Source organism: Stigmatopora argus, chromosome 6 (genome assembly GCF_051989625.1).
Source record: "Stigmatopora argus isolate UIUO_Sarg chromosome 6, RoL_Sarg_1.0, whole genome shotgun sequence".
NCBI classification, from domain to species: domain Eukaryota; kingdom Metazoa; phylum Chordata; class Actinopteri; order Syngnathiformes; family Syngnathidae; genus Stigmatopora; species Stigmatopora argus.
In genome coordinates this window covers 1707338-1722505 of record NC_135392.1, presented here as the reverse complement: position 1 = coordinate 1722505, position 15168 = coordinate 1707338, and the positions used below count along the sequence as shown (strand labels likewise).

Genomic DNA, 15168 nt, shown 5'->3' with positions numbered 1-15168 from the left:
ATGAAATTCAATGACATTCAAACTAAATCTTAACTAACTTCACTGAGGACTGCGAGCCAATCATTTTAATCCGACGCCACCCTTCCCACACCCAGTGGATGTTTACGTTTTGTCGTAAAAAAAAAGTTTGGACACATTTCATTTGCGGACTTACCGATGGGAGACAGCTCGGCCACGCTGCCGATGTACGGCCCCTCCAAGAACTTGGGTTCGCTGTCGTTGATGTCCTGGACTTTGATGACGAACTCCGACTCGGGTTCCAGCAGCTGGTCGCTGAGGCGGTCTCGAGCCTGCGCTCGGAGCGTGTAGAAGGCCTTCTCCTCGCGGTCCAGCCTTTCCGTGGCGTGGATGTCGCCCGTCAGCTCGTCGATGATGAAGATGCTGCCCGCTCCTTCGCCGGAGATGGTGTACTTGATGTTGCCTTCGCCTTCGTCCGAGTCGGTGTGGATCTGGGGGAAGAGGAAGGAGGACATTAGTCGTCAACTTGGAAATATGAATGTCACTATTTTTAAAAAAATATGTTTTTTATTATTATTTTTTTTAATTTATTGTATTATTATTATTACTTTATTTATTTATTTTTTATTTATTTTTTTTATTTTTTTATTATTATTATTATTTTATTATTATTATTTTTTTTTTAGTTATTCATCACTCATTGCCTGAAAAATGTTGTCCTCCCAATTTTATGGAATTGGACATCTATCATTGTTAATGGCGGGTCATGAGCAATGTTCCCTCTAATTTTTTGTTTGTCTGAGCGGAAAGACAACCTCTCTAAGTATACTGAGTACCGGTGTGAGCAACATCATCATTGCTCACTATGGACACACACCAGTATCACACCTGCCATAAGCAGGTGCATGTCTACTACACATAAATGATTGAGTAATAATAAAATGTAATGATTAATATCTATGAATGGGCGGCCCGGCGGATGAGTGGTTCGCGCGTCATCCTCACAGCAAAAAAAAAAAAAAAAAAAAAAAAAATTAAATCGGGATTTTATTTTGTGCGCTCCATAGGGCGCACTTAAAAGTCTTAAATTTTCTCCAAAATAGACAGGGCGCCTTATAATCCAGTGTGCTTTATATATGGAAAAAATTAAAATGTGTCATTCGTTGAGGGTGCGCCTTATAATGCAGTGCGCCTTATAGTCGTGAAAATACGGTATTTTTTTTAAACGGAAGCTTGCCACTTGTCTAGATGAAAAAGTTCCATCTATTTCCTCGGAGTAGCTAAAAGTTCCAGCAAGTTGACCATTTCATCTCTTTAATTCTTGTATAGTTTGGCCCTAATAACAATGACAGTCCAATTTCTTCCCGCCGGGTCGCTACACCAGTCATCATTTAAGAGGTGACAAAAGACGGCGCTCCTGCTGGTAATTTACACCTTTTTCACAAAGGACGGCCATCCCAAATGAGGTGTTCAAAGTCATTCCGCTACTTGTTAAAGCTAGATGAAATGGGAACTTGGAGGATTTGGTATAAATCACGCCAATAGTTGCCTTCTAATGGGATTGAATGGCCCCGATTCTCCTGAGGCGCCGTTACCCACAAACGCTTCTTAAATTCCCTCATTAAGGCCGTGCCAATTTTTACAATTGTCCATCTTAATGATACGTTTTTGGTCGTGTCGCATTAATAGCGAAAGTAGGATCGGATTTTTTGTACTTTTCGAGATCTGCTTTCCGAGCGATGGTTGCCCTACCCAAGATGGCCGCCAGTTATGAACGCCGCTATTCTCAAGATGATGATAGATGTCCAATTGCGAAATATGTTCAAACTCCACATGGGAAGGTGAGATCCCACTGGGGATTCGAACCCTCGATCTCAAGGCGTGTGTGCCGGATGTCGGGTGCTAGCCACTCCTCCACCGTGCTGGCTTTACGTAGGTTTGTTGTGTTCAATTGTTGTTGTTGTTGTTTTCTTTGCGGATGGTTCATAGCAGATGATTAGAAATTGAATTTAGTAGGATTTTGTTCAATTGGAGATTATTTTTTCTTGATTAATAGTAATTTAAAAAAATCAGGACAGTGTTTGTAAATGTAAGTTACAGAAATTTGTTTTATTATTATTTTGTTTTAGGTGCAATTGGGGTTCATGTTGTGGGCAGTTGGGGTTGGTCTTGTGTGCAATTGGGGTTCGTGTTGTGGGCAATTGGGGTTGGTCTAATGCAAGGGTGTCAAACTCGGGTTGGTTCGCGGGCCATATTAACGTCAACTTGTTTTCATGCGGGCCAGACCATTTTAGATATAATATTTAGATTTTTTTTTATAAATGGATTAAAAGAACTGGTTTAAAAGCCCTGAATATTCAGTTTTTTATAGATCTAAAAATGTTTATTTTAGCTTTTTTAAATATATTTTTAGATTTTACAAAATGATTTTTGAACTAAAAACACAGAAAAAAATGGATTAAAAATGACAATTATTGATTTAAAAGGGGGAAAATCGGGAATTTTAATATAAATCTATACTCTTCATTTTAATTTGTTCCTAAAACAGAAAGTTGGCACTCATGATTTACTTTCCCGGGCCACATAAAATGATGCGGCGGGCCAGATTTGGCCCCCGGGCTGCCACTTTGACACATGTGGTCTAATGGGTAATTGGGGTTGGTCTTGTGTGCAATTGGGGTTTGTGTTGCGGCCAATTGGGGTTCATGTTGTGGAGAATTAGGGTTCATAATGTGGGCAATTGGGTTCATTGCTGTGACTATTTGGGTTTGTGTCTTGGCTATTTGCATTTGTGCTTATGCCAATTTGCATTGGTGTTGTGGGCAATTGGAGTCTTTGCATTTGGACTATAAAGTCCACCTAACACTTCTCGGCCACCAAACGTTTCCCTTCACGCCGTTGCCTTTTTAGTCAATAAACGTATTCATCCATGCGCGGCACTCAATACTCTTTCGCCCCGATCCTGCGCTTCCAAAGGAGCTTGCACGGAGGAGAATGCGCGTGAAATGTTGTCACCGTGCGTTAATTCAATTGCTCAAAGGACGCCACCACGCAACGCAAGCAACCTTTTACCGGCCGCAAACTCGCTCACCCGAAACACACACATACTTCACACCCGCACGGTCAACTGCTCTGCACCGACGCACACTTTGAGTTCATCATTTTGCAGCCATGATGGAATTCCTCCCCCACCTGGGGCTGGATAGACCCATCCGTCTGTCAGTCTATCATTTCTGGAGTGATTCGAGTTGGCGGTTTGAACACACACATACACGCACACCCACCCACATTTGCGCCGCTAAATGATGCTCTCCAATCTGAAGGTCAAAGCCAACAATGGCTACTTTTTGCTAGCAGGTCTTCATCATCCAGAATCTAAGACACGCCTGCATTTTTTTTTAAGGGAAAACAACAACAACAAAATGTGTTGCGACCCAAAAAGACATCCCACGTTCGCTCATCAAAGTCATAAAGGTTGACAAGTGGTTTCTTTTTCACACAAAAGAAAACAATAGTTTTGTGTGTCCCCTTTTTTTTTTACAAAGCCATCAAAAAAATGTCAGGCTGGCGCCCACGCCGGAGCGCGAGATAATGGGAAAACATCTTGCAAAAAAAAAGACCTTCCAGAATGATGCGTTGTACTTTTGGACCGCGGCAATTACGGCGAACAATAACACTCCTTCAGAGCTCCTTCACGAAAAAATGGCTGCGAAAATTTTAAAAGTTGTTTTCTCCTTTAAAACGAGTGCTGTTACATAACGACTTTATCTTGAAATTTAACGGCAGTATATTTCTAACCTTGGAATATTCTTATTTTTAAAGTGTAGGACAAAGAAAACTAAAGGAAACATTTATTTTATATGCTATTTTCTAAGGTTAAAAAAACACCCAAGGCTAGCTATAATTCATTCATTTTTTGAACCACTTATCCTGACAAGCATCGCGGGGGGTGCTGGAGCCGATCCGAGCTGACTATCCCAGGCCGAACACACCCTGAATTAGTGGCTAGCCAATCGCAGGGCACAAGGAGACTAAAAAACAATCACTCAAGTTAGCAATTAGCATCTAATTAGCCTAGCATGCACGTTTTGGGGATGTTGGGGGAAACTGGAGTACCCGGAGAAAGGGATGACCCACTGGGGATCGAACCTGGGACCCCAGAACTGTAAGGCCAACGCTAGTATATTGTTTTGAACGGAGTATTAGATTTCACAAAGATCGGGAATTTTAGACGATTTTAACGAAAATGACACAAAAAAAAATCACTGAAAACTAGGGGCAATTAGCATCTAATTAGCCTAGCATGAATGTTTTGGGCATGTTGGAGGAAACTGGAGTACCCGAAGAAACCTCACGCAAGCCCGCAAACTCCACACAGGGAGGACCCACTGGGGATCAAACCCGGGACCCCAGAACTGTAAGGCCAACGCTAGTACATCGTTTTGAAGATCGGGATTTTTTGACGATTTTTATTATTTTTGTGACAAAAATATGACACCAAAGAGACAAAAAACAATCACTCAAGCTAGCAATTAGCATCTAATTAGCTTAGCATGCACATTTTGTGGATGCTGGAGGAAGCTGGAGTACCCAGGGAAACCACACGCAAACCCGCAAACTCCACACGGGAGGACGCTAACGACTCATGGCGGATGAGTTGTTAGCGTTAGCCTTACAGTTACACAAAGCTAGCTAGTAAAGTATTAGATTACACAAAGATTGGGAATTTTAGACGATTTTTATTATTTTTCGTTAACGAAAATATGACGATGGAGTAACGATAACGAGGGTAAAAAAAAAGCGTGTCTTGGATGACCGCAATTTAAAGTGACCATTCCCATTTCCTGTCATATGTTTACAACGCGTGTGACACATGCTTCTTGTACGAGTAGTTAGTCATTCCGCGTCCTAGCCATGTCACTCACTTGACATGTACTGCCTCGCAGACCCCCCCACTGTCACGATGACCGGTCACGGATGAGTAACGAGGGGGCGTGCTCGTCACAAACGGCGTCATGGTCATATCTCAAATGGAATGGGACCAGTCAAAATGGATTGAACGTCTAAGGTGGTCCATGGTGGACAGGAAGTTGGTAGAAAATAAATTGATGCGAACGCTCGGGAACGTGCGCCATAATTACCATATTCACTCATTCATTCATTCATTGATGAAGGGTCGGGGGTGCTGGAGCCTATCGCAGTTGACTTGGCGGGGGCCAGCCAATCGCAAGGCATGAAGCGACAAAGGATGACCAATTATAGCTAGAGGCAATTTAGTGTCTTCAATTAGCTTAGCATGCCGTTTTGGGGGATGTGTGAGGAATCCGGATCACCGAGAGAAAACCCATGCAGCCAAAATGTGAAATGCTGTTCATTTTCTGAACCGCTTTGCCAAAACGTCTGTTTGGCCAAACGTCTGGTCGGCGAAACGTCCGTTCGGCTAACCGTCCGTTCGGCTAAACGTCCGGTCGGCGAAACGTCCGTCCGGCGAAACGTCCGTTCGGCCAAACGTCCGGTCGGCTAAACGTCCGGTCAGCGAAACGTCCGTTCGGCCTAACGTCCAGTCGCCGAAACGTCCGTTCGGCGAACTGTCCGTCGGCCAAACGTCCGTCTGCCAAACGTCTTTCGGCGAATCGTCCGAGTACCCTTTCACTCAATTGCGACCAATCAGCGCATTTTGGACAAACATGTTTTTCCCCCTCCTTGGCTCGTTCCAATGTTGCAAATATTGCAGTACATTTGAGGGAAAAAAATGGAAAAAAGAGCCGTAATGGCTCCCGGATGGTTCCACTTGGCGAGGATTCATTATCTAAATGTACTGATCCAAGCTGCCAGTTTAATGTGACGTGAGTGGCCTTTTTATTGGTAAATCAGATTTCATTAGCGGAGTAGCCGGGGTGTCGGACAGCGTCAGTTTGGCTGACTTGGCTGAAGTCGTATTATGGGATGGGAGAAGCGGCGGAAAAAAAAGAAAAAGATTAAAAACATGTGGCAATTATCAAGTCCAGAAGCACTCGGCTCCAGCTTAATCCTCCGTGACAAGAAATGCGTCGATTCTTGGCATCCAGCTGAGTCCGTACATTTTGAAGAGCGGCGTCAAAATGCATCAAAGTTGGCAGCGCACGCGTCATTTTAATTGAAAAGAAATGACGAGTGCTAATCGGTATCTTTAGAGATGATATTTTAGTTCTGTATATGGTTTTGGGGATGGATGTTTTGGCCAGTGGTGTTCAAATTGAGGCCTGTTTTGCATGGAAAGCATTTTTAGTAATTAAGTTGAAGTGGAAATTTTCTGTTTGGACAGAAAATTTAAAAAAAAAATTAAAAAGTAGTATAGTTTAAAGCAATGGTGTTAACGTCAACTCAATTTCAGTTTTTTATTGATCTAAAAAATCTTTATTTTAGTTTTTTTTAATATTTTTATATTTTACAAAATGATTTTTGAACTAAAAACACAGAAAAAATGGATTAAAAAATGACAATTATTGATTTAAAAGTGGGAAATCAAGAAATTGAATATAAATCTATACTCTTCATTTTAATTTGATCCTGAAACAGAAAGTCGGCACTCATGATTTACTTTCTCGGGACGCACAAAATGATGCGGCGGGCCAGATTTGGCCCCCGGGCCGCCACTTTGACACCTGTGGTTTAAAGTCTAGTATACATTTTTCAGTTTGGATTGGCCTGTCTAATTTTTTTGATTCTGATGCCAATTTGTTGCATTTTTACACCATAGTTACAAAACGTATGCAGTAACATACGTAACATATGATGATTTTTCTTAAGATTTTCCCTTCAAAGTAACACATTTGTACTCCCTATCAAAACCATGAATATGGAGGTGAAAATTGTGAATCAGGGGGAGGCTTATACGCAAGAAATTGTAAAATTCAACGATTTTAAGGGTGCGGCTTATACGCGGAGGCAGCTAATATGCAAGAAAATACGGTATATACACAGATATATACACACAAATATACTCTATACTCATACGTGCACACAGTATACGAACACTATATATATATATATAAAAAATATATATATATATATATATATACATACATATATATATATATACATATATATATATACATATAAACATATATACACATATACACACACATAAATACATATATACATATATACACATATATACACATATATATACATATATACATATATACATATATGCATATATACATATATATATATACATATATATATATACATACACACATATATATATACACATATATATACACATATATATACACATATATACACATATATACACATATACATATATACATATATATACATATATGTATACACATATATACATATATTTACACATATATACATATATATACACATACATATACATATATATACACATACATATATACATATACACATATATACACATACATATATATACATATATATACATATATATACACATATATACATATATATACACATATATACATATATATACACATATATACATATATATACATATATATACACATATACATATATATACACATATATATATAAATATATATATATATATTTCACAGATAAATATATATAAGCAGATGTCTTACCTTTCCAACATAGAGCGGCTCCGTTCCAGTGTACTCTTCCACCACAAAAAACTGGTTCCACACCCAGCCCCTCTTCACACGTTCTCCGTTGGAAGCCCCTCGCTGCCCACTGCTGGAAACGCTGGTCCTCGAAGCGTCGCACCAGCAGCGTAGAAAAATCGACACGACCAACAGCCTCCACAGGGGAGCCATATCGAATTACAGGAACCAGAAACTACTCAAAGAAAAGCCCAGCGGGGTTAGACATGCCATTCAAAAAAAAAAGAAGGAAAAAAGGAATAACGTCCACCTTGCATGGAAGAGAATATTAATCCATGGGATCAAAGATCTTCATTTAAATGCAGGATTCGGGTTTAAGAGCCATTTTTCCTTCCTTTCTTTGCGCCAAAAGTCGTGGCGTGTCATGGTCGCTCACTCGGATTCTGGCGTCGATGACATAAAAGTTAGCGTATCGCCAACGACATCCCGAGCAAGAGATGAGCTCTCTTGGGGAAGAAAAAAAATAAAGATCTTGACGTTTTCTTGAGATTATTTTCTTTCGTTTTTGAGTGCCAGTCGTGTTATCTTTGCAATTTCCACCCCAGGTGGTTCCATGGCGAGCTTTTCGACAAGTTCCCGTGATTGTTGCTTTGCTTTGATGGACAGAAGTGTGGGATAAAGCGATCAGTCTTCAGGTGTGTCCATCGGCGAGACAAAAAAAGTCGGATCTGCAAGACAGAAAATATGATTTTATGGTTAGGACGCTAAAATTGTTAGGTTAGCATCTTTGACACTGTTTATTTGAATGGCTAGCTTTCATTCCGATGAGTAGAAGGCTTTTTTTCGGGTGTTTGTTTGTTTGTTTGTGGTGGGCCTGCAATGAGGAATTGGCAGGCAACTTGCCCTTTATCCCTCAATGTAGCATGACCGGACGTTTCGCCGACGGACGTTTGGCCGACGGACAGTTCGCCGAACGGACGTTTTGCCGAAACTGGATTCGCCGAAGCGCTCGCCCCGCCCCCGGATCGTGTGTGTACATGTTTTTCAACATCGGCCCGCGGGCCATATACGGCCCGTTACAGATAACATTCATTTAGGAATAACAAGGGCATGTACTGCCCCCCGCTGGACATATTTCTAAATACAAGTACGTACTACAATGTGCTGCCATTTTTTATTTATTTTTTTTTATCCTTGCGTTTAAAGTAGTAGCCATTTGGACACGCAATGTAATTTATCAAAGCTGGGAATTGATGTCTGACACAGAAAAAACAACACTAGAAGATGTGAAATTCTAAGTGCCTTGGACAGACTAGAGGGCTTAGAGAACAATACCTGAGAATGTCATGGAACAAACTTTTACTTCTAGCTTAATTTTAAATAATTTCCCATTATTTTAGGAAATATATATTCAAAATGATTTGCTGAGAACCTTAATTCAAAGATTAATCTCAACGTTTTCTATGCTGGTGTAAATTTTCTTCAAATTTAGTCGAATTTGTTGTACTTGTTACAATGACAATAAAAATATTCTGTTCCATTGACACTACTGAAACAAACTTTTCAGAACAAAAGAGGAAAAATTTGCAAATTTCTTTTACAAAATCACAACCACGATAGAATAATTTAAAATACCGTATTTTCACGACTATACGGCGCATCGTATTTTTAACCGCGGTGTCAGTAACGAGTGCTATTTCTGTATTTGACACACACAAAGGACGCACCGTTTTTATAGACGCAGCCAGGAATGGCAAAACATACACCAGCTTAAACATACGCCTTATAGTCGTGAAAATACGGTAAATGAAATTTATGCAAAACAATATACTGAAAATGTACCATTTGAAATAAATTGACTCGCTCCCTCTAGTGTTAAAGCTCAGTAATGCAAGAGAATGTTGGCTGTATCCAAGCTTCTTATTCAATTATATTTTCAATTGTTTTTCTTTTTTTTGCTGCCTAACTTTTGATTTTCGTTTCCAACTTATCAACGATTCCTCTATTTTTTAACTCTATTAATCACACACAAACTGTCAAGTTCTCATTTCTGCTTCGGGACTTTTATTTTGCGCTTTTTTCTTTCCGAACCGAGCGAAACTGAACCACAAAGGACTCAACCCCCCTTGCAGTGTTTGTCTGAGGTATTAGGCGCTTGTTGCCTCATGGGATTGAATTAATTGATTAATACTTTTATCCAATTAGTGCTTCCTCATGCAATTAATCAGCTGTCTGGGGTCGCCGCCTCGCTCCGTTAGGTCGACCAAAAGAGTTGAACGGTGACCTCCAGATTCAAGTTCGTGTTCGTGGTTAACGAATCGACGGTTAAGCCAATCAAAACACAATATTGAAGTTATATTACGCTTTCTTCCATTTCTTGTCGCCCTAGGTGCAAAGGTTCAACGGCTCGATTCCCGGCTATGACAACCGACAACTTGGGCAAGGCACTGAACCCGAATTTTCCCTCAATGGGTTGGCAGAAGCACCAATGGTGTTAATGTATAAATCGCGGGTGTCCAAATTGGTCCCGGAGGGCCGCAGAGGGTGCAGGAATTAATTCTAACCAACGAAAATGAAATTTTTGTATATGCACATAAAAAACGACAACAAACTGCAAGTTGACGGCGCCGTGACACGATGACGTCACGACAAAATGGCAACTGTGCCGTGACGTCACGACGCAAGCGAATGCTTGGTCCTCGAGGAGCCGCAGAGGGTGCAGGATTTGTTTTCAACCAACGAAAATGACATTTTTGAATATGCACATAAAAAAAACGACAACAAACTGCACGTTGACGGCGCCGTGACACGATGACGTCACGACAAAATGGCAACTGTGCCGTGACGTCACGACGCAAGCGAATGCTTGGTCCTCGAGGAGCCGCAGAGGGTGCAGGATTTGTTTTCAACCAACGAAAATGACATTTTTGAATATGCACATAAAAAAAACGACAACAAACTGCACGTTGACGGCGCCGTGACACGATGGCGTCAAAACAAAATTGCAACCACGCCGTGACGTCACGACGCCAGCAAATGCTTGGTCCTCGAGGGGCCACAGAGGGTGAAGTATTTCATTCCAACCAACAAAAATGACATTTTTGTATATGCGCATAAAAAAATAACAAAAAACTGCAAGTTGACGGCTCCGTGTCATGATGACGTGAAGACAAAATTGCAACGATGCCGTGACGTCATGACGCAAGCGAATGCTTGGTCCTCGGGGGGGCGCAGAGGGTGCAGTATTTCATTCCAACCAACGAAAATGACATTTTTGTATATGCGCAGCAAAAAACGACAACAAATTGCAAGTTGACGGCGCCGTGACACGATGACGTCAAGACAAAATTGCAACCACGCCGTGACGTCACGACGCAAGCGAATGCTTGGTCCCCGAGGGGCCGCAGAGGGTGCAGTATTTCATTCCAACCAACAAAAGACATTTTTGTATATGCGCACAAAAAAAACATGCAAAAAAACTGCAGCACGAAAATGGCAACGGTGCCGTGACGTCATGACGCAAGCAAATGCTGCGGATACGGTCATTTATTTCAAAATAGAGAAAAGATGAACAGATAAAACGCTAAACAACATTTATGTTGACGTCTATGAATGAAATTTAAAACAATCTATTTTACCCGATTCCCCCCAAAAAAGGTTTGGACACCCTTGCTTTACATACTATCCTATTGTATTTGTATCGTGTTGTTGACTTGTAAAACCAACACTCTCTTCCTGCGTAGCTTGCGGAAATAATTCCTTCTTAGCCTGTTGCTGAAGGCAACGTCCGTGTTATTGGAAAGAAACTGTGCGGCCGAGTCCAATCCCTCGGAGTAAAAAAGCTGCCTTCTATCGGCCCAGCGGTTCCGGACGCCGCGCCTTAATGCGGCTCTGAGATGTTTGGGCACTTTGAGGGGGATTTGGATAAACGGGCTCTCAACGCCCAAAAGCTCTCAAGTCGTTGGGAGTTGGCTTTTTTGTATTTTAAATTCTAATTCAGTGCTGTTTTTTTGTTGATTTAAAAACACAGGTGTCAAAGAGGCGGGGGAGGGGCCAGATCTGGCCCGAGACATCACTTCTTGCGGTCCCTGCAAGTAAATCATGTGATGACGTCCTGTGTCATTCTAATGGAGATTATAGATGTATATGGAGGATATTTATTTTTTGGTTATAAGAAAAATGAGATATTAAATGTTTAATTGGCTGTCGACTAACTTACTTGCCAAAGTTATTGGTACAGGCTCCAGCACCCCCGGCAAAAATAGTGTACAGAAAATAAAAAATTTTAATTTCCAAAAAGTCAGAAGTTATTTGTTTTGTTTCGATTTTTCATTCCAAAAAGAATTTTTTCAAAATTAAAAAACAAAAAATACATATTTCCCATATTCCCCCTTTATTCTAAAATAAAACAGATAGTGTACGGGAAATAAATAGTTTTAATTTCCAAAAAGTCGTAAATTATTTTTGATTTTTTAGATTTTTCCATTCAAAAAAGATTTTTTTCAAAATTAAAAAAACAAAAATACATATGAATCAGAATATTTCCCATATTCCCCTTTTATTTTCAAATAAATATAAACTAAAATATATTTCTTACACTAAATTGACCAATAATTATTTTTTTTTCTAAAAAGGGCTGACCCCGTGACCCTGGTGAGGATAAGCGGTATGGAAAATGAATAAAAACTATAAGAACAATGACTCTGACTAGCCTCAAAATTGATGTCTAAAAATGATTGATTGACATTCAGAAACGCTGGCAATCATTAACCAGCTCATTGCTGTACGCTAGTTGACAGACCATCAAAAAACAACCACAATTCCCTAACGACCAATCCTTTCCCCCCGATTTCCATCATCTTAAAAAGAAAACCCGCCCCCCCGACAAACTACCTCCCCCCCAATCTCGCCATTAACGATCGCCATCCAATTTCCGCCATCTCGTGGCTCCTCCTCGCTCAAAATGATCCCAAATACTCCGTTTCAAGTTTCCAATTAGAAACGTTCCATCCGCCAAGTGGGAACTTCAAAGCCGCCGTACTCCACGCCGTCGTGTTTATTCCTCGCCGCCTGCGAGGAAAAACGTCGCCAGGACCAAATTAATTCATTTTGCCTATCTGCCACCCCCTCCTCTATTTTTAATTATTTCTTTAACATGAGCGGCAGGAAATTTCATTGTGTTTAATTAGCGCGCATTTGTATCAAGCTTATTTTCGCACGCGCCAGCGGTCCGCCAGTCGAAACATTCGTGGAAGCGCCGAACGCTCGCCATCTCAAAAACAAAACTCCTCCAAGTCCTTCTTTAGTTCCGCCTCCCCAATTAGGGAATTCCATTAAGTGTGTACACATTTACTCATAATTAGGACTGGAAGTAGGAAACGCTAATGAGGAAGCGAGAGACGTTCTGCTTTCCCCTGAATATTAGCCGCCGCCCCCTCTTTCTCGCCGGCCCACTCGCGCTAATTAGCCGCTGGTCAATTAGCCGCCTTTTCTCTTCCGCCGCCGGCAAATACGGGCGCCGAACTCGCCCGTCTCGCCTTCCGCTATCGGATGCGGCGACCATTCGTGACCTATTAGCAGCGACGGATGGATTGGCTAGCATGCATGGGAATTTTCATCAGGTCTTTTTTGGCAGGCAGGGAGGGCCGATGACTAATGGAGGCGGGGCTAAGGAGGGGCCGACTCGGGTCCTCGAGGGCCCCTGTTTGTTTTCCACGTTACCCTCCACCAACACACCTGAATCAAATGATATTTAGATGTGTTGATGGAGGGAGAGGCAACCCGGTGGACGAGTGGTTACCGTGTCAGGCTCACAGTTCTGGGGTCTTGGGTTCAAATCCAGGTTGGTCCATGTATGTGGAGTTTGCATGTTCTGCCTGGGCCGGCGTGGGGTTTTCTCCGGGTACTCCGGTTTCCTCCCACATTCCAAAAAACATGCATGCTGGGCTAGCAGGCTAACAAGCTAATTCAGTGTTTCCCAACCACTGAAATGTGTGTATATATGTGTAAATGTGTAAACGTGTATATATGTGTAAATGTGTATATATGTGTGTAAATGTGTATATATGTGTGTGTAAATGTGTATATATGTATGTGTAGATATGTGTAAACGTGTATGTATGTATATATGTGTAAATGTGTATATATGTGTAAATGTGTATATATGTGTAAATGTGTATGTATATATGTATGTGTGTAAATGTGTATATATGTGTAAATGTGTATGTATATATGTATGTGTGTAAATGTGTAGATATGTGTAAACGTGTATGTATGTATATATGTGTAAATGTGTATGTGTATGTATATATATATATATATATATATATATATATATATATATATATATATATATATGTGTGTGTGTGTATGTATATATATATATATCTATATCTATCTATATATATATACACACCCACACATATATATATGTATGTATGTATATACACACATATATACACACACACACATATATACACATATATATGTATGTATGTATATATATATATATGTGTGTGTGTGTGTAAATTTGTAATGTGTATTTGTGTATGTGTATATGTGTTAATGTGTATATATGTGTAAATGTGTATATATGTATATATGTGTAAATGTGTATATACGTGTAAATGTGTAATGTGTTTATGTGTATGTATATATATTTATACCCATATATACATATACACACATATATACATATACATATATGTATATAACAGGATTAAAATTGAACTATTACAAGCTTAAAATCAAAACATGATGGAACATTAAATTATAAATTATATTGGATCGTTACTCCGGGTGCAAAAACGTGATCGGCAACACTCTCATTTGTAGCAAAACAACAAAAGTAGGAGACATAAGTCAGCACAGCGCAGACTTTTTTTTCTTCGATTTGTCTACACAGCCGAGTAAGTAAGACTTGTTTAATATTCCAAACATTTCTTTGGCCCTCCGCCTTTGTCTCGGCCATTTCTAAAATACATATTGCTTTCCAGCCTTCCCGTTTGTTTGCACGCCTTCTTTCTCAACTTTCCATTCCCGTTTTTTTTATTCGTTCTGTCACCTTGCCCGGTGGTATTTCGCGGAATTCCAATGAGACTCGGTCGCCTAGTTCGTTCGCAGCGAAACTTAAGTTTTAATTTTTTTTAGATTTTTTTGTGTTTTGATCCGGTTGCCTTTCCAATTTTCACAAAGTCCCAAAATTGAATATAAAACCACTTGTGCAAACATTGTTCATTCATTTGACATTTGACAAAATGGTCTGGGCGAGCTAACACGCTAAAGCGAGGAAAATTAGCTAGTGATAATAAGCCTTTCACCTTCAACCTGGGCTAAAAATCATAAACAACCGCATTTTTACGTCTATTTCCAACAGTTTTTGCGTTGGTTATCAGGTAGACATTCAGTTTTTCTATGCTAACACATGTTAGCCTAGCATACTGCTAACCACGGACTGTGAAGCTAACCAAACGACTATTACGTCCCAAAAAGTTTGCAATTTCCCAACTGCTTCAAACCACGTTACAACCAATTTCCCACATATTAGCGAACCGTATTACTACTACTTGTATTGGCTGTTATCTATAATCCTTATAAAGTGTGATTTATGGTTTTGTGT

At 40.2% G+C, this 15168-nt stretch overlaps 2 protein-coding genes across 5 annotated transcripts in view; both read right to left on the bottom strand.

The window, feature by feature from the left end:
• The window catches only part of cdh22 (cadherin 22), a 64597-nt gene extending 56599 nt beyond the window's left edge, over positions 1–7998 (bottom strand). Inside the window, exons 1-3 of the mRNA XM_077602223.1 lie at positions 7861–7998; positions 7572–7785; positions 155–449 (exon numbers count right to left, since the gene is read on the bottom strand). Coding sequence (XP_077458349.1) covers positions 155–449; positions 7572–7763 — 487 coding nt within the window. The 5' untranslated portion in view covers positions 7764–7785; positions 7861–7998. The remainder of the gene's footprint in view (positions 1–154; positions 450–7571; positions 7786–7860) is intronic.
• A 132-nt stretch (positions 7999–8130) lies between these two features.
• Positions 8131–15168, bottom strand: part of LOC144075333 (uncharacterized) — a 123842-nt gene continuing 116804 nt past the window's right edge. For all 4 annotated transcript variants that reach the window (XM_077602237.1, XM_077602238.1, XM_077602235.1 and 1 more), the window contains one exon: positions 8131–8278. In XM_077602237.1, coding sequence (XP_077458363.1) covers positions 8132–8278 — 147 coding nt within the window. In that variant the 3' untranslated portion in view covers position 8131. The remainder of the gene's footprint in view (positions 8279–15168) is intronic.